The following is a 21,270-nucleotide window of genomic DNA, read 5'->3' as shown; positions in this document are numbered from 1 at the left end:
ACTGAAGTCACACGCACAGGTTAAAAGCCGGTCACAGTATTAAAAACACTCCAGAGCAACACACTTTAAACCCACTTGGAGCACACACGATGAAGAATAAAACTGCCAGGTGGACCTACCGAGGGAGAGTGCGGAGAGGATGGAAAAGGGTGGAGAACAAGGGGCAGCAGGGGAGGGGGTGAGATGAAGGTAGTAGGGGCGTCAGCCGGTGCACCATGAGGCAGGAGACTGGTGGGGCAGGAGATGAAGAGGGAAGACAAGGCAGGAGGGAGTACAGAGACACTGATGGGGAAGAGCTCCGCCAATGCACTGCCCTTTTATACCTTGTGTACTAGATACTACGGCACTTATGCAGTTTAGCAGGTACGGAAAAAATTTATCAATTTTTTTCAGAATTTGATCGATTATAGTCAAATTTGATACGCTGATTACGAATACGATATTTATTTTCGCCCCAGTCAATTATTTACATCAAAAAATTTTTTAAAATTTTTTTAAAATTTTTTTATTTTTCGATATTTTGTCGATATAGTGAATTCTGATGCGCTGATTTCGAATATAACATCCATTTTCATTTTCCCTTGACCGTCGGCGATATCTTCTGCCCGATAAGCGCGGCGCTGCCGATGACGCAACATTGCGTAATACACTAACTAATCAGTATTTTCAAATCATAGGCGGCCGCTGCCGCGGCCGCATTCCAAAAAAAAAACTCCCAACCTAACCTCAAGTGGGCTACGCTACAGATCACTTTATTTATGAAAATACAAAGTACAATCACCAACAAACTTTACATAACACCCACAAAGCTCTCCAAGCCAGATACATTTGGAATGAAAAATTTTTTCCGTACCTGCTAAACTGCATAAGTGCCGATACTACCGCCATCTTTATTTGTGAATATAGCTCTCCCATGATTTTTGTCACCACAGTATACACCCAGGTATTTAAATGATTTGCTAGATTGCATTTGCGACTTGTTGGTATTGTTTTGGTCTGACCAGCCCTGCCCGTGGAATAGCGTCGTGCCAGTGTGTTGACTGCTGTGCTGAGGTTGCCTTGCGCACTGTTGCAGGTACGACTTCGAGTGCGGAGAGGGCGCGGTTTTCGACCCGGCGACGGGCGTGTGCAACCACGCGTGGGCCACGGGCCGCTCCGAGTGCGGCGGCTCGCAGGCGGACGACGCGTCCCAGCTGGTGAGTGCGGCTGCCGCCACTGCTGCAGGGGCAGGATCAGGCGTGGCTTCTGCCTGCAGGGCACCGGGCCGCCTGCTGCTGCTGCTACTGACCTGCTCCTGGCTGCCCGCAGCCCTCTCCGTGGACTTGTGACACACAAGTCTCCCCGTTTGGTACAGAAATAAATGCGGCAACCACACAGGGATGGTCAAGCGAATGACCCATGTCATACCTCTCTGTGGCTATATTCGAGACGGTGTAAGAAGATCCCTGACAGTTCGCAGCACTGACGCCAGCTTTCAACTGATAACGGCTGCAGGCGAAAGAGTAGCCGTCTGCAGAGCTCTGACAAGAGTGAAGCGTTGCCATAGAGACGTTTAGAAAATGGCGAGGCCACCACGCCTTGACCACTGCAACTGTCAGGGATCAACTTACGCCGACTTAACTACAATTGACGTTCTGAGAAGACTTTCAAGTATTTTTATCTGTAAATATAACTTACAGTGGGCGCTCTTGTAGGTATTTCCTGCCTCAGCAGTCATCGCATACACTGTTTTGTTCCGATGTACTAGCTAGTAGCGTGCTTCTTCTATTTCTGGTATCGTGTTGGTTACATTGTAATATCGTATTTTCAAAAATAGCGTGTCACTCAAACTATAATTTTAATTGTGACGAGACTAAATATTTAAAATTTTTACTAGGCGATTTCTCAAAAACTTTTAGTATCGATATTAGATGATTTCTCAAAAATGTTTATAATCAGTTTATAACACTAACTTTGGAAATTACTTTTATTTTGTTCTGCTACGTCAGAAATTTCACAAACTAAGATCTCACATTTTAAAGATTTGAGTCACTGAAGTACAGACAAAAATAAGCTGTCAATCAAAGCCCATAGTTTTATAATATTTATTTACTCATTTATTTATCTTTATTTACCTTTAGGCAACCACTAAAAATACCACAAATATTTGTCTTAATAACAGTGTGGTACTCACATTTAATTTTCATACTTTCTCTTTCCATTGATTTCTTCGCAGTAGCTTCATTTTTACAGTGCTACTTCAACATCCAACAACGTGTGTGAAATGTTATGGGACTTAACTGCTAAGGTCATCAGTCCCTAAGCTTAACCTAAATTATCCCAAGGACAAACACACACACACACACACACACCTATGCCCGAGGGAGGACTCGAACCTCCGCCAGGATCAGCCACACAGTCCATGACTGCAGCGCCTTAGACCGCTCGGCTAATCCCGCGCGGCACTATACTTTCATTCCATCTTCTCCCATAACATGTATTATGTACTTAGTGGCCTGATGCAAGTGTTCTCCTTGCTATTCAAGAGTACAGGCACCGTCTGAGATTTGTGAGAGTAGGAAGAGGTCTCTTTCTCTCATATCACAACCCAACTTCTTCATTTCGGATGTTCTGTATTCTCTACACAATTTTCAGTAACGAACATAATTAAACTGTTCATAAAATTGACGACTTGAAACATCGATCCCACTGACACAGAGGTGCGGTCTTATTAAGACGTAGACATTAGCAGCCTCACTGCGGACCACCATTCTCGGCAGTCAATACGCTGTATGTGTTCAGCTGTTGCTAACTGTCATAAGTGAAATCTAGTTTTTCATTTATTTAATAAAACTGAGAATGTCATTATAAACAGCTAATTCAATCATAGGTTTCTGAAATCGTTCCAAGTGGGTCCTATTCTCATTCAACGATGAAATCTGATACAAACAAAAGATAATTTTGGCGTGTAGGAATTTGCACATTCTCATTCTGTATGTAGCTAGACGCATAAGTGTTCACATGGGGTCGATTATGGCAACACCGTAGCTTAACGTAGCTGAATGTAATCAGTAAAAAGCTATCATGTCGTGGGAACAGTCACTACTGCTACTGAATAAAACTTTTAACATGGGATATGATTTAACAAATTGATTAACTGAAAATAAATGAGGTTGAAAATAAATGTAATCAGTAATAACCACTATGGTCGAAAACGCCACAGATGACATATATGCATGTGGTAACTACTTCATATAACTGAAAATTAAAATAATGTAAGTGGTTTCCCTGACCCAGTGTTCATAAAGTTGAAAAAGCAAGACTGAGGCTGAAGCCGAGCTCTATAAGAATCACGCTCGGCAAGAACAGAATGCCGTTAACAGCCCTTCCACCCTCTTAAGTGTATTGAGCTGAATGGTCGACATTTCTCCACACGCGACACCAACAGGCCGCCAGACGTACAACTTGTTTGTAAATAGGACCATTATAATTGTAGTTTCGCGTGCCTACAAACACGTACCTTGACGAGGTGTTGGAAAATGACATATCCTGCGGGAGCGGTTCGTTAGAGGGGTGATAAACCAGGGAAGATATGCGTTTATGATTAGCAAAAGCTGATGTATGGCTAATATGTTGGAGATTGAGCAAATTCTACAGCAAATAAAGTTGTATAACGTTACACACTTGATAATTTTCAGTAGAACATAGCTTTCCAAAACGATACCGCTTGCACTACACAATCCCAAAAAGTACGTAGTACAGATTTACGAACTGATTTTTACAATTGCAGTTATTAATATGTCACACTTTTCCTTAAAGATCATCGACTATTTATTACCATTTGACACGATCAGAATTGATAGCAAACTGTCGTAAAAAAATAAGTAAAACAGGGACCTTCACACTGTCTCCTGTACAGTCGTAAGGACCGTGCACACATTAGTTTTATCGCACAGCTTATGCGATGTTATAATTATCTGGTAATCTCTACCCCTCTATCCCTCAGCCAGGAAATCCAGCTGCACGGCATTATGAGAGCTAACTAAAAAAGTCTGTATGTTCCTACGGGATAATAGTGCGTATGTCATGGGGAGACATCAATCACATCCTCCAAATTCAAACGAAGATAGAGTCACTGAGTTCGGATTGTCAGTTTTGGATCTGTAACACCTTAGACCAAGCAGGTCTACTATCGCATCTAATGATAATTTTGTTAGTTTAGCCATCTTTCACTTACCTGTGTTTTCACTTTTATGTGGTTTCTTCCTATCTCTGCTCTCTGCTCTCTGGAGCTGCCCCAAAGCGCCTCTGCAATTCAAGTGTCAAACCGAATATAGCGGTTTTTTGCATATCTTTAGCAAAAAAACTTAATAATTGCTTCTTTTTATAACTTCCTTCCGTAAAAAAAAGATTACATTACTCCAAAAGAAATTTTTTATGATATTGAGATACAAGCACAAAGCTAATGTGTCGACTGTAGAACATCATTTCCACTTGTAGCTTTTGTTTTTATCAGACATTATTTATTTATTTATTTATTTTTCCTTTAGGTTTAATGACTGTAATAATTCATTTTTATAATATTAAAGTGCTGTAGCAATACATCTGTGTTTCATTGATCTCTTCATCAATAACACCCATTTTTTCCCGTAATGAATATACATTAACAGTAGGTATAATTCTATAACTGGTTGCACTCTTACAAATGTTTTCATAGTAGTGTTATTGCTGCGCATTTTAAAAATTTCCACTACAGTCTCGTTGGCCGTCAAGTTAATAAAACAGGTATGAAAGAAATACAAAAAATACTGGAGAAAATATGAAGCAGACCTTCTTAGACCAAGGAACGTTGGCATTACAATTTCTTTATATGCCTTGAAGGTAACTTCTGGTGGTTAAGACAGTTATGCACACAAACGAAAGATTTCTAACTATTGAAGCACATCAGCAATGATCAGACTTGTATTTAGTGCAGTTCAAATGAAGAGAACGATGCTGGAAATATCACATACAAAATTTACTTTGAAAAGTCAACATGCATTTATCGTATTTCTTCCTCACAAAATAGATCTATACAAAGTCTTTTTTCTTCTGCTATGTTAAGAGGAGAGGGGCGACGCTTAATAATTTATTTCTTACGTGAAGAAACTGACTGAAGTTCGGAGTAATTTTAACGTTGAAAGATTCACATCCTTTCGTAGTAGCATTTTTCAACTTCGTAAAAGGAAGTAGATAGTACTATCATATTACAATAACCTAACACGAATTTAAAACAAACTCTTTTCTGTATCAATCGAACTGATAAAATTTTTACACCTTTCCATTACTGAAATTTCGAGATCGCTTGAGAAATCGAAGATTTCGGAGACTTCGACAATTTACATTTTGCGTGTTCAGTTGCACATTTCGTCGACAGAACAATCCTTTGAGATCCTCGAGCTATTAGTTACATTCGAACTACGTGCGCCATTCCTCCTCTGCGAATGCGAGTGTAACCTAAAACTTATGCTTAACTATCAAGATCCGTGATAACACGAAAGAGTTACTTTGGCTCGCGTTCACTTAGTCATTCAGTCAAGTAAAGTAACATAGAAGTGCGCAGATCGGTCCAATGCTTGTAGTTGTCCAGAGACAGAAGTGGGGAGTATAAAAACCATGTACACTACTGGCCATTAAAATTGCTACACCAAGAAGAAATGCAGATGATAAACGGGTATGCATTGGACAAATATATTATACTAGCACTGACATGTGATTACATTTTCACGCAATTTGGGTGCATAGATCCTGAGAAATCAGTGCCAAGAACAACCACCTCTGGCCGTAATAACGGCCATGATACGACTGGGCATTGAGTCAAACAGAGCTTCGATGGCGTGTACAAGTACAGCTGCCCTTGCAGCTTCAACACGATACCACAGTTCATCAAGAGTTGTGACTGGTGTATTGTGACAAGCTAATTGATCGGCCACCATTGACCAGACGTTTTCAATTGGTGAGAGATGTGGAAAATGTGCTGACCAGGGCAGCAGTCGAACATTTTCAGTATCCAGAAAGGCCCGTACAGGACCTGCAATATGTGGTCGTGCATTATCCTGCTGAAATGTAGGGTTTCGCAGGGATCGAATGATGGGTAGAGCCACGGGTCGTAGCATATCTGAAATGTAACGTGCACTGTTCAATGTGTCATCAAGGCGAACAAGAAGTGACCGAGACGTGTAACCAATGGCACCCCATACCATCACGCCGGGTGAGACGCCAGTATGACGATGACGAATACACGCTTTCAATGTGCGTTCACCGCGATGTCGCCAAACACGGATGCGACCATCATGATGCTGTAAGCAGAACCTGGATTCATCCGAAAAAATGACGTTTTGCCATTCGTGCACCCAGGTTCGTCGTTGAGTACACCATCGCAGGCTCTCCTGTCTGTGCTGCAGCGTCAAGGGTAACGGCAGCGACGGTCTCCGAGCTGATAGCCGGCCGGAGTGGCCGTGCGGTTCTAGGCGCTGTAGTCTGGAACGGAGCGACCGCTACGGTCGCAGGTTCGAATCCTGCCTCGGGAATGGATGTGTGTGATGTCCTTAGGTTAGTTAGGTTTAAGTAGTTCTAGGGCACTGATGACCACAGATGTTAAGTCCCATAGTGCTCAGAGCCATTCGAATTTTTTCCGAGCTGATAGTCCATGCTGCTGCAAAACGTCGTCGAACTGTTCGTGCAGATGGTTGCTGTCTTGCAAATGTCCCCATCTGTTTACTCAGGGATAGAGACGTGGCTGCGCGATCCGTTACAGCCATGCGGATAAGAGGCCTGTCATCTCGACTGTTAGTGATACGAGGCCGTTGGGATCCAGCACGGCGTTCCGTATTACCTTCTGAACCCACCGATTCCATATTCTGCTAACAGTCATTGGATCTCGACCAACGCGAGCAACAATGTCGCGATACGATAAACCGCAATCGCGATAGGCTACAATCCGACCTTTATCAAAGTCGGAAACGCGATGGTACACATTTCTCCTCCTTACACGAGGCTTCACAATAACGTTTCACCAGGCAACGCCGGTCAACTGCTGTTTGTGAATGAGAAATCGGCTGGAAACTTTCCTCATGTCAGCACGTTGTAGGTGTCGCCACTGGCGCCAACCTTGTGTGAATGCTCTGGAAAGCTAATCATTTGCATATCACAGCATCTTCTTCCTGTCGGTTAAATTTCGCGTCTGTAGCGCGTCACCTTCGTGGTGTAGCAATTTTAGTGGCCAGTAGTGTATCTTCATACAGCATGGTTATAATTGAGCATTCGGTGCTAGAGACAGTGTAGACAGAAAACTATTTACGGTATGGGTACTCAACGACGTTCAGACTGTGCGCTGAAGAATTTCCGGTGTTTGTGGTGTTAGTGTCGTGACTAGCCGTTAGGCACCGGTGGTGGTACGGCGACGTAGGGTTGAAACACAAGCATCAGTGGGCACAGCAGTTGAATACCGTCGGCCTGGGTCTGGACGAGGTGAGGAGGGCTTTACTCGTAAAGCTGATTTCACAAAACAACAGCAATAGTGCTGCTGCCCTTCGCGAATATCGACGCGTTAAGGGGGAGGCCTTCTTTCTGCACCGTCGTGGAAGATCATGATTGGGAACTTCGGATTAACAGGCGATTTGGGAACTACTCCTGGGGGAGGCAGACTGTCACTGGCGCCACAGCGAAGTTACTGTTGCCATAGCTGAGAATGCTGGGCGCGATATGCGAGCTTCAAGCTTTGCACGAGCTGTGTCATAACTGCCGAATATTCTGTGCTTCACCGTTCAAAAACTGCTGCGAACAATTGTGAAATGGTATTCTTGTGCAGTTCCAAGCTGCCGTGGGTACACATGGTGGTCACGCTAAGCAACTTTTGTAACCTGGAACCTAGAGATGGTACGCAGTTAATAAATGTTACATTTCACATGGAAATCTAAATATATTCTTTCAATGATTTATTCGTTATTGCTCTTCCCCGTGTCCTTACTGTTGTTTCCATTATGTTTCATTATCCTGCGATCACTCGTATTCATGGGTGCTCTCTAAGTAGCGAATGTTTAATTACACTACTGGCCATTAAAATTGCGTGCAGCCACGTCTCGATCCCTGAGTCAACAGCTGGGGATGTTTGCAAGACAACAACCATCTGCACGAACAGTTCGACGACGTTTGCAGCAGCATGGACTATCAGTTCGGAGACCATGGCTGCGGTTACCCTTGACGCTGCATCACAGACAGGAGCGCCTGCGATGGTGTACTCAACGACGAACCTGGGTGCACGAATGGCAAAACGTCATTTTTTCGGATGAATCCAGGTTCTGTTTGCAGTATCATGATGGTCACATCCGTGTTTGGCGACATCGCGGTGAACGCACATTGGAACCGTGTATTCGTCATCGCCATACTGGCGTATCACCCGCCATGATGGTACGGCGTGCCATTGGTTACACGTCTCGGTCACCTCTTGTTCGCCTTGACGACACTTTGAACAGTGGAAGTTACATTTCAGATATGTTACGACCCGTGGCTCTACCCTTCATTCGATCCCTGCGAAACCCTACATTTCAGCAGGATAATGCACGGCCGCATGTTGCAGGTCCTGTACGGGCCTTTCTGGGTACAGAAAATGTTCGACTGTTGCCCTGGCCAGTACATTCTCCAGGTCTCTCACCAACTGAAAACATCTGGTCAATGGTTGACCGAGCAACTCGCTCGTCACAATACGCCAGTCACTACTCTTGATGAACTGTGGTATCGTGTTGAAGCTGCATGGGCAGCTGTACCTGTACACGCCATCCAAGCTCTGTTTGACTCAATGCCCAGGCGTATCAAGGCCGTTATTACGGCCAGAAGTGGTTGTTCTGGGCACTGATTTCTCAGGATCTATGAACCCAAATTGTGTGAAAATGTGATCACATGTCAGTTCTAGTATAATATATTTGTCCAATGAATACCAGTGTATCATCTGCATTTCTTCTTGGTGTAGCACTTTTAATTGTCAGCAATGTAAAACCAAGCCATACTTAGCAAAGTCTACTATTCTTCTATACTGTTCAAGTGAAGAAAATAGCCTCTTGAGAAAATTTACTTTACGATCTTATTACCTACAGATTACAGAAAATCAGTAACCTTTCAACATGTGAGTTACGTAATTGAGAGAGCAGATTATAAAACAGCAGACGTTACACTAGCTGCGCGTAATATTAGCAACATGTGGTAACACTAATGGCATAGATGGAGCAAGGATCGGCGAACTTGTTTCAAAATAGCTATGCTACCGAATGCCACTCACACAACCCAGTCAGTAAGTTACCAGTGTACGCTTGATATTTATTTATTTTTCATATCATAAACGTCGGCAAAATATACAGCACAGTTCCCAGAGATACAGTTTTTAATAACAGACCGTTTCAATCCCACTTCCCGATAATCGTCGCTTTAGTTCGAGTTAGCGTTGTTTTTTAGCGATTCTAATAAAAATTATTCACTTCGGAAGCTGTCATACTGTAGTTGACGCCAGATGAAATCGGAAATGTAGTCATTGAAAGTAAAGTTTAGCTCCGAAACTTGACGAGAACATTAAAAACAGTAAACATATACAATCAAGAAGAGAGAAGATTTCGGCCTGGTTCAAAGATAGCGTACCATTTAAACTTGTTTCTGATTTGTTTATACTGTATGTGATGTGTAATAGTGTGAAGTGAAGACTGCAGCATAGATTTGTTTATATGGCTTTTTCATGCAGTTGAGATCGTTTCGCTCAAATGGATGAACGTGCCGACATAAAATTATTTGCTTTTGACGGTCACGTGTGGAAATTCATCCGTTGTTGGTGAAGATACCTGGTATGCGACTTTCAAACACACCGTCTGATCTGTACGGGAATACACATACTGGATGTGCGAGTACAGATCGTAGACGTATGGTTAACGACGTATGGAAGTTTGGGTCTAGCCGTGACTCGTGTACGGATAGCCAAATGGTTGCCAGCACAGTAGCTCAGCGTTCGATCAGAGGGTTAGCTATCCTCTGTAATAGAAAACTGAATGAATGGATCAACGAAGAACCTAAACGGGTGTCATCGGACATCCGCCCCGAACAAATTCAACGAACAATATACAACAAATTGAGATCAACAAAAAAGTAATTGGTAAGGCAACCGCTCCCGATAAGCGGGAAACCGGGTTCGAATCCCGGTCCAGCACAAATTTTCACTGTCATCCTTCTATTCCGCAGTTGATGGTAGTCATTATTCGCAATTGCCAATTGATGTGTTTCATAACAGCTGTCGTCGCCGCAGTGCATTGTCATCAGAATAACACACACTGCAATATCGTACTTTTCTACTTGTGTCTTACACAACAACAGCGCAGTATCCGCCATGCTGCTGACTGACGTCTTTGTTTACATCGGAGAATTATATCTATGGTCAAAGACATATTTTACGTACAGGTTCTGAAAGTACTATCATAGTCTAACACAACAGTCGCGACGCTCCTGCTCAATTATTTGGTACTCTGCGTCAGCAGTGCTCCAAGCAGCCAGCAAGCAACACTTCTGAATACGATATCAGATGAGTACGAGCAGTATCGTTTATATTGATTCGTAACATAGATTCTACAATGGAGAGCACATGCAGTGCCATAAAAATCGACAATAACCATAAGAGGAAACCACATTTGAGTTTATGTAGTTTCCTAAGGACATTGAGGGATGTGAAACGGTACACTATGGAACAGTTGACTGACGATTCTCTGATCTACAGATATCTATAGAAGAACATACATAGACTGTATGGTCTGCAGCGATTTTTCTGCTTCCCTTAACCGAATTTTTATGTTGTTCCCTAATTGCAACACCTCCTAAAGTATTCACGCTAATTCAGGTCATGGAAGCATGGTCTCTTCCGAATGCACTTCTCATCGAAGCGATCTGATAGTTGGAGTCCAAGGTTTTTGCTAATCATGCCTTTTGCGTTCCTGTGCTAACATTTCCGTAGAAACTTCTGTTCCCTAACACATGTATCTTCACAGCTAACCGGGAAGTGAAATACTAATTTTTATAGATTTAGTTTAAAACTGTTTTAATATGACGAAATATTTTATTAAAAATTCTCATCCTCTATTTCACCCCTTAGGGGCTGAATTTCCGCAAACTGTGAAACAGTCATGACCGAGAAGTCAGATACCAGGTTTCATATATGTAGCTTTAAAAATGCTTTCGTAGTTCTTTAATAACGATTTATTTTCAAAAAACTTTCAACAACATCGAGTATTTTATCCCCTTAGTGGTTGAATATCCAAAAATTCTGAAACACGTACTTCTTTATCTTTGTCAAAAAAATCAAACACCAATTTTCGTAGCCCTAGCTTCAAACTTGTCTTAATAGCGACATATTTAAAAAAAAAGTTTCGTCCCCCATTTAACCACCTTAGGAGTGGAATTTTCGAACCACTCCGTCTCAAACGATGACTACAATATAAGATCAACAACCTGTGAAAATTTCAAGTTTCTATCCTTAACGGCTTGGGATAGGCAGTAATGAGCCAGTGAATCAGTCTGGCGCTATTCCACCCTCATTTCCAGCCGGGAAGCCACATACCAATTTTCAAAGATATAACTTTAAAATTGCAGTAACAATGAACCACTTTCATGCAAAATGTCACCCTCTTTTTCACCCACTTAGGACTTGAATTTCTAAAAACAGTGAAATTCGTACTTTTTTTATTTCTAACAGAGAAGTCAAATATAAATTTTTATACTTTAGTAGTTCTTTGTTAATAATATATTTTCAAAAAAACCTTTCACCCACTATTTCACGCCCATAGGGGCTAAATTTCCAAAAATGCTGAAACACGTATTTCTTTATTTGTGACCGAGAAACCAAATACCAATTTTCGTTGATCTAACTTCAAAATTGTCTTAATAGCGGCATATTTTCGAAAATAATTCCATGTGTTATTTCAGCTTCTTAGGTATCTAATTTCATAAAATCTCTCCTTAAACGACGCCTACAGTGTAAGATCAACACCTTCCTTATATTCGAGTTCTGTCTTTAGTGGTTTGGTCTGGGGAATGAATGAGTGGGTCAGTCAGTCAGTCAGTCGGCACATTGCCGTTTAAGAACAAAAAAAAGTAATAAACAGGAGAAGACCTGATCTTTTGCAGAAAGACTTCGTATATCTACTCAACAATGTGAAGTTTTGTTCACTGAACTTCCAGCCAATTCAGTGAATCTAGAATGCGGGAAACTTGTATGGAATGCAATACCTACATTATGTAAGGTACCAAGTAAGCTACCACAACTATGACTGAAGGAAAAGCTAGGCAGACTAGGCAATAAAACGTCAAAAGTAATAAGACAGTTTCCCAAGAAAGAAGAAGCCATTTCTACTATTTTTATTAAATTAGAGCCACAAACGGCAAGAATCTTCAACACATCTTTGCAGCAAAAATAATGAGATTAACAAAAATATTCCTCCACTGGAAAGGCGAGTGAAGTGCAATAATATGCGAATCATTAGACTCCACAGAAAATTGTTAGATGTCGACGAAAGTGCTATCATAATAAGAACAGACAGCTACAAAAATATATGTTTCTCATGCATGAAACGGGAGTTTATTTTATCTTGATTTCAGCGGTGTAAGCCGCAATTATTCACGTATTAAAAAGTATTTCTTCATGAATAAGTTGTAGCTTTTGTCACTGAGTCGGAAGCGTTAGGCTGTTTCTACACTTGTTTCACGATAATTCACATCTCTCGATAGTTTACTAACGCTTCGAACGCAGAACAATAGTAACTATTTCGTTTATTATGCAGACAAATAGTTAATTATGGAGACAAATAATTAAAAACCAATGTTAAGTCTTACGGCTGCTTCCTCGCCGCTAGGGGCAGCAGTGTCGTTTCATCTGTCAGACGGTAAGGTAGGGGGCCCTAATTTCGGCACCTTAGTGGGTTAGGACCTGTATAAGCCCTCCAAAGTTATAGAACAGGCTACTAATTGGTATATGTATTCGTGAATTTATTCTCCATTTGTAGGCAAATTACAATGAAATTCTTATAACATATTAAAGATGTATTTAATACAGACGTTAGCATGGCAGAAACAGATATACAATAAGTGTTCGCAATTTCGTCCTCCATAAAGTTCTCAAAAATACAATTGATTTAAATTTATTTTTCTATTATAACTTTGGCAAACACTTCCACTATTATAAACCATTTGAAGGCCTCAATGAACAAAATTTTTCAACTTATTTTCAGCCTTCTAAATATGTGTCACATATGAATTTGTGTGTATGGGTAAATGAAAGTAAAAAACCAAGCATTTTAAGTAACGAATCCATTTTTCTAAGCTTTGCTTTTTCAGTAGGAAAAAGTAAAATAATCCTGTAAATAACTGTGCGGCTGGTCGTGGTGGAGGTTCAAGTCCTCCCTCGGGCATGGGTGTGTATGTTTGTCCTTAGGATAATTTAGGTTAAGTAGTGTGTAAGCTTAGGGACTGATGATCTTAGCAGTAAAGTCCCATAATATTTCACACACCTTAAAAAAACGCTGTAAATACCAAGTAAAATGAATTTTTAACACCGGTTCCAAATTTCGTTCCCTGGACGAAAACAGAAATTGCAAGGGGGACGAAAATCCCAGGGATTTACTAATAGCCGCTTCAACAACATAGGGCAACTTGCTGAAAATAGCTATTATATAGCAGAAACTACAGCACGCGACGAAATAAAACCCGATATTTGAACACAAACCAGTAATCACATTAGGAACAGCAGGCAGTTAATATGACTGCTGGATTAAATTACTTCAGCGTAAAAATATGAATTTCTTCGTAAGGTGAACGTGCTGCACACAACAGCCACAACAAAACTATGAACTAAGGTCACGCATGCACGCACAGTTAAACATTTCTTACCAACAGCGGGAACCGTAAATTCCTACGGGGACGAAAGTAGGAGCAGGTACGATATTTGGGCACGTTATCTTAATAAGTATTTTACGAATAATATTGCACCGGCCTTGCCGCAGTGGATACACCGGTTCCCGTGAGATCACTGACGTTAAGCGCTGATGGGCGTGGCCGGCACTTGGATGGGTGACCATCCAGCCACCATGCGCTGTTGCCATTTTTAGGAGTGCACTCAGCCTTGTGATGCCAATTGAGGAGATACACGACCTAATAGTAGCGGCTTCGGTCAAGAATACCATCATGACGACTGGGAGAGCGGTGTGCTGACCCCACACCCCTCCTATCCGCATCTTCCTCTGAGGATGACACGGCGGTCGGATGGTCCCGGTAGGCCACTAGTGGCCTGAAGATGGAGTGTTTTTTTTTTTACAAGTAATGTAGTACATTATATAAAAAATAATTAACATTATATAACTAACTCACAGTTGGAGTGAAATTTACAAACAATAAAACCAGAACTTTTTCAGTGTACAATTACTACGTACACTGAACGGACTCGTATTGGATTACGTGTTTTCAGAGCTGTACTTACTGTGCGACTGTGTAAGTAAATTATGGAAATCTTTCAGAAAACTTTTTGTTGGGTCATTTAGTTCCAACTTGCTTATGACCAGAAAACTTGTCGTTCATTGCGACTCATAAGGAAATTTGTTGTTCCCAGGGAGGAGGCGGTGACGGGGAACAAGGAGCACCAGAGTCGCAGGAAGGCAACGAGGTGGCCGCTGGGGGCGAACCGCAGGGTCAGCCGCAGCCGCAGCCGCAACCCGACACTCAGCCCGGAGCCGCGGAGGACGCAGAGGCGCAGCCGGGGCAGGACAGCTCCACCGCCGTCGGACACCCGCAAGGTGCGTCTAGCGGGACTGGAGGCGAGCTTCTTCCAGCGCCAAAAAAAAAAAAAAAAAACGGTGTCTCCCACGTGACTTTGTTTTGCGCGATCCGAAGTACACTGAGGCGTCTAAAGTCACGAAATCAAGAAATTAATTGTTGGTAAGGCGGGTACCAGGTTGAGATTCATTGGGAGAGTCCTTAGAAAATGTAGTCCATCAACAGAGGAGGTGGCTTACAAAACATTCGTTCGACCTATACTTGAGTATTGCTCATCAGTGTGGGATCCGTACTTGGTCGGGTTGACGGAGGAGATAGAGAAGATCCAAAGAAGAGCGGCACGTTTCGTCACGGGGTTATTTGGTACGCGTGATGGCGTTACGGAGATGTTTAGCAAACTCCAGTGGCAGACTCTGCAAGAGAGGCGCTCTGCATCGCGGTGTAGCTTGCTCGCCAGGTTTCGAGAGGGTGCGTTTCTGGACGAGGTATCGAATATATTGCTTCCCCCTACTTATAACTCCCGAGGAGATCACGAATGTAAAATTAGAGAGAGTCGAGCGCGTACGGAGGCTTTCCGGCAGTCGTTCTTCCCGCGAACCATACGCGACTGGAACCAGGCAGGGAGGTAATGACAGTGGCACGTAAAGTGCCTTCCGCCACACACCGTTGGGTGGCTTGCGGAGTATAAATGTAGATGTAGAAAGTCATGGGATAGCGATATGCTCATATACAGATGGCGGTAGTATCGCGTACATAAGCAATAATAGGGCAGTGTATTGGCGAAGCTGACATTTCCACTCAGGTGATTCAAGTGAAAAGGTTTTCGACGTATTGTGGTCACACATCTGGAACTACCTGACCGAACGCGAAATGGTAGTTCGAGCTAGACTCATGAGACATTCCACTTTGGAAATCGTTAGGGAATTCAATATTTCGAGATCCACAGTGTCAAGAGTGTGCGCGAGAATATCAAATACGCGGCATTCTCTCTCAAAACGGATAACGCAGTGGTCGACGGCCTTCACTTAATGACCGGTAACAGGGACGCTCCCAGTGCTAACACACAAGCAGCACTGCGTGAAATAACTGCAGAAATCGATGTAGGATGTACGGCAAACGTATCTGTAAGGACAGTGCGGCGAAATTTGGCGTTAATGGGTTACAGCAGCAGACGACAGAAGCGAGTGTCTTTGCTAACATCAAGACATCGCCTGCAGCGCATCTCCTGGGCTCGTGACCATATCGGGATCTGATCAGATGAATCCAGATTTCAGTTTGTAAGAGCTGGTGGCAAGCTTCGACTGTGGCGCAGAACCCACGAAATCATGGACTCAAGTTGTCAACAAGAGAATGTACAAGCTGGTGGTGGCTCCATAATGCTTTACGCTGTGTTTACATGGAACGAATTGGGTCCTTTCAAAGAAATGGTCAGATGTGTGTGAAATCTTATGGGACTTAACTGCTGAGGTAATCAGTCCCTAAGCTTACACACTACTTAACCTAAATTATCCTAAGGACAAACACACACACCCATGCCCGAGGGAGGACTCGAACCTCCGCCGGGACCAGCCGCACAGTCCATGACTGCAGCGCCTTAGACCGCTCGGCTAATCCCGCGCGGCGAATTGGGTCCTTTAATACAGTTGAACCGATCATCGACGGGAAATGGTTTTGTTCCGCTACTTAGACACCATATGCAGCCAAACAACGATGATATTATTATGGACGACAATGAGCTATGTCGTCACTATGACACAGCAGTTCGCAATTGGTTTGAGGAACATTCTGGACAATTCGAGTGAATGATTTGGCCACCCAGATCGCCCGACATGAACCTTATCGAACATTTTATGGGACATAACCGACAGGTCAGTTCATGCACAAAATCCTCCACCTGCAAGCCTTATATATGGCTGTAGAGGCTCATTATTTCTGCACGGGATTTACAACGATTTGTTGAATCCAATACCACGTCGAGTTGCGGCACTACGCCGGACAAAAGGAGGTCCGACACTAAATTAGCACGTATCCCACGACATTTGTCATCTCAGTGTAACGTTTTATTGGAACGTAGCCAGCACTTAGAATATACCAGTCTTGTGAAACACAACTGGCACTTCATTCCCTCCGCCCGGGACTGGGTGTTTGTGTTGTCCTCATCATCTTACGCGAAGGGCTGAGAATGGAAATGGAAAGTTTTGGAACTTGTACGGGCGCTGTTGACCAAGATGTTGAGCGCCTCACAAACCAACATCATCATCTTCTTTATTCCCATAATGTGATGAATTTTACTGAATGGTTTCAAATTGAGTCCATATTTCTATATTTCCAGAAAGCTTTTGACATCGTTCCTCATAAGCGACTGCTAATCAAATTGCGTGCGTATGGAATATCGTCTCAGCTGTGCGGTTGGATTCGAAATTTCCTGTCAGATGGGTCACAGTTCGTAGTAACTCAGAGGAAGTCATCGACTGAAGCGGAAATTAAACCTGTCGTTCCCCAAGGAAGGGTTTGTAGGCCCTTTGGTGTGCTTAATGTATATAAATGATTTAGGAGACCATCTGAGAAGCCCTCTCAGATTGTTTTGATAATGATGTGTTTTACCATTTAGTAAAGTCTTGAGAAGATCAAAATTAATAATTATATGATTTGCGTAGGGTATGTACACTAATGCGCCAAAAAAAAAAAAAAAAAACTGGTGTAGGCATGGGTATTCAAATACAGAGAAATGTAAACAGGCAGAATACGGCGCTGGGGTCAGCAACGTCTATATAAGATAAATGTCTGGGGCTGCTGTTAGATCGGTTAATGCTCCAAAAGAGGCAGATTATCAAGATTTAAGTGAGTTGCAAATTGGTTCAAATGGCTCTGAGCACTATGGGACTTAACATCTGAGGTCATCAGTCCCCTAAAAGTTAGAACTACCTAAACCTAACTAACCTTAGGACATCACACACATCCATACCCGAGGCAGGATTCGAACCTGCGACCGTAGCAGTCGCGAGGTTCCGGACTGCAGCGCCTAGAGCCGCTCGGCCACCCGGGCTGGCTACGTGGGTTTCAGCATGGTATTATAGTCGACGCACGAGCGATGGGGCACAGCATCTCCGAGGTAGCGGTGGAGGCTCTCTAATGGTGTGGGGCGTGTGCAGTTGGAGTGACATGGGATCCCTGATACATCTAGATACGACTCTGACAGGCGACACGTACGTAAGCATCCTGTCTGATCACCTGAGTCCATTCATGTCCATTGTGCATTCCGACGGATTGGGCAATTCCAGCAGGACAATGAGACACCTTACATGTTCGTAATTGCTACAGAGTGGCTCCAGGAACACTCTTCTGCGTTTAAACTCTTCCGCTAGCCATCAGACTTCCCAGACAGGAACATTATTGAGCATATCTGAGATGCCTTGTAACATGCTGTTCAGAAGAGTTTTCCACCCCCTCGTACTCTTGCGGATTTATGGACAGCCCTGCAGGATTAATGGTGTCAGTTCCCCCCAGAACTTCATCAGAATTAGTTGAGTCCATGCCACGTCGTGTTGCGGCATTTGTGCGTGCTCGCGGGGGCCCTACACGGTATTAGGCAGGTGATTGAGATCCTTTAGCTCCTTAGTGTGTGTTGTGCGAAAAGTGGCGATTAGGCCTGGACAGTAAAAAGTGTGTGTTTCACATCAAAGACTGCATTTTATAGACGGAACATATAGAAGGTGTAACAATTTATTAAACCGCTTGTCACCACTACACATGCTCGTCTTCTTCTGGAGTGCAGTATGGGATACTTAACGCATAATACTGAGGCAAAACATCGAAAAAGTCCAAGAACGGCAGCTCGTTTTGTGTTACTACGATATACGGGCGAGAGTGTCACGGATATGACAAGCAACTTGGTGTATTAGCCATTAAAAGAAAGACACTAGTTACAGCGAGATCTTTCCACGAAATTACGATCACCAATTTTCTCCTCCGAATGCCAAACTACAATATTTTGTTGACTTCCTCTCACATAGTAAGAATTAAATATCATGATAAAATGAGAGAAAACAGAGCTCGCTCGGAAAGATTTAAGCGTTCATTTTTCCCATGTGCCATGCGAGAGTGCAAAAGGAGGGAAATAGTCTGAAATTGATTCTATGAATCCTCTGCCAAACACTTAATGTGAGCTACAGAGTAATTATATAGATGTGGAGGTAAAAAGTGGTCGCTTCATTTTACAGACGTAGCTGCTCCGATTCTTCGTGGCAGAAGTTTTCATCACCAACAAGCAAAAGGATGGGAGGTGAAAGCGAACATCTCCCAGTCACCAAATGGGACACTGGTGGCATAGTTTACATCCCAAAACCTTTGATGATGATGATGTTTGGTTTGTGGGGCGCTCAATTGCCCGGTTATCAGCGCCTGTACAAATTCTCAACCTTTGCTTAGTCCAATTTTGCCATTTTCACGAATGATGATGAAATGATGAGGACAACACAAACATCCAGTCATCTCGAGGGGGGTGAAGATCCCTGATCCCGCCGGGAATCGGACCCAAAACCTTTCTGTCATTTCATGGAAGGAGGGAGGGTGTATAACTCTACAGTGTGAAGAACAACAACTTGATACTGTCAGAACTGGGTAGAGGACGTCGAATTCAACACATCTGCCCAATTATCGTGCGTCGGAAAGGTACCAGACGCGAAACGTCAGCCAATCAACGGTGAACTCAAGGAAATCAACACTCATGTAGAGCTGATCGCAAGAATTTTGGATGCCGCGACAATCATTCACAACGTGCCAGGAATTTTCGAGAGGGTGTAACAACCATTTTTCTTCGACTACATTAACTTCCACAGCTGTTGGAGGCAATAAATTGAAGCACATCCTGTAAAAAATGATTTTTGTTCCTTACCTTGCTCTGGGCTTCTTATTACGTTATTATTCTCTCCTCTGTATTGCTGAATCTTTACATCAAACAGCGTTATTAATACCGATGGGAAAAAACGATCATTTAAAATTGATATCGGCATTTCACTTCCGAATAACGGGTATTTTTTCTCGGTTATAACAGGTATTTTTATTTTTTTCTATTAACCGGGTAAAATACCGAAATATCAGTTAGCCGTAGCAGCAATGCTAAAGTTTTCGTTTTTAAATAAACTTTTAATGAAATAGTATTTTTATACGTAAAATTTGCATTGCTTTGAAATATTGAGTTATTACAGAAAATGAGGAAAATCGATCAGTGTTGTTTTAATAACAATGCCGATAGAAACAGGCAACAAACACGTGGCATAAGAATTGGTACAGCCCTGTTGAGACCATAATGTTCCTGTCACCATGAGGCATGACCTATTACAGTAGATAGTACGCGTGTAATTGCAGTGTGCAAGACTTTCCCCATTTGTTCTGTTTGGTAGTTTCTTACTATCATCGTCGGACATCAGTTGTGTTTCAGAATGGCACCATCGCTAGTCTAGAAATATTTTACAGAGCGCGGTATGAATGAAGTGCAATGCTCCATTCGCTTTAAAAGGTTAAAAACAGGAGAGCCACAACAAACTTACAAATTAATATAAAAAGAAAACTTAAAACTTGATAATTCATTCATGGTTTACAACAAAAATAGAAAGCGGCTGATTTGCTACGTGTGTATATAAAACATGCCTTTATGTGCTTTATGGCAGCCATGCACTTCCGGACACATGTTCATAGGACCTTTTTTCCACTATTTCCTATCAGGAATCCGTCCCAACAGTTTCTTTTTCATTGACGTTGATCCTGTATATTCGATACCTCTAAATTTGATGCAGTATACCCGAAACATAAATCCAATGACAAGATATTCTTCAGACGAAAGAAAACTCGCTATCAGTAATAAAAATATAGGTGGAGAGAACACAGCACCTCCTACAACAACAGAACATACATTTGTATGTATACAGTGGACAGAAAAATTATATTTGACAGTCGGTAGCATATCTTAATCAAGTGGAATAACTTGAAGAAACAACTAGCATATTTGTTTACCACTGAAAAATAGGAAAGCATGCGAAACAGAATGTACTGCACACGTAAGCGATACCAATTCTGCATTCGTATCCTGATATAGTGCAAAGGAACTGCGACCCTATGGTTCAATACACCACGAAAAGCGACAAAAATTCTTTTCATTAAATATTATACAACCAGAAATCACTAAGCAAAATACTCCAGTGAAGTTTTATGTAACGAATAAAAACATTTTATAAAGATGTACTGGTACATGCGCTGGCCTACAGCCACGTGGTTAAAAAAATTGCGTAATTAAATAGGAATGTATATGAAACACATAAACAAAACACCTCTACGCTACCTTAAAAGTAACTGCCACTCACAACTGTTTATGGAGAAGATACACCAGCTCCTCACACGGGAGCAAAGTGTTAACCTGTGCAGACTAGCTGCACCTGCGTCAACCATCGATGCCGCCCAAGATGAAGT

At 42.4% G+C, this 21,270-nt stretch overlaps 1 protein-coding gene across 1 annotated transcript in view; it reads left to right on the top strand.

Moving 5' to 3' along the window:
* Positions 1 to 21,270, top strand: part of LOC126456102 (uncharacterized transmembrane protein DDB_G0289901-like) — a 435,362-nt gene that overhangs the window by 389,814 nt on the left and 24,278 nt on the right. Inside the window, exons 7-8 of the mRNA XM_050091858.1 lie at positions 1,076 to 1,196; positions 14,642 to 14,825. Of these exons, the coding sequence (XP_049947815.1) occupies positions 1,076 to 1,196; positions 14,642 to 14,825 (305 nt within the window). The remainder of the gene's footprint in view (positions 1 to 1,075; positions 1,197 to 14,641; positions 14,826 to 21,270) is intronic.

The sequence above is a fragment of the Schistocerca serialis genome, chromosome 2, assembly GCF_023864345.2.
Source record: "Schistocerca serialis cubense isolate TAMUIC-IGC-003099 chromosome 2, iqSchSeri2.2, whole genome shotgun sequence".
NCBI lineage: Eukaryota > Metazoa > Arthropoda > Insecta > Orthoptera > Acrididae > Schistocerca > Schistocerca serialis.
Note: the sequence above shows the minus strand (reverse complement) of the source record. Positions and strands in the feature narration are given on the sequence as shown.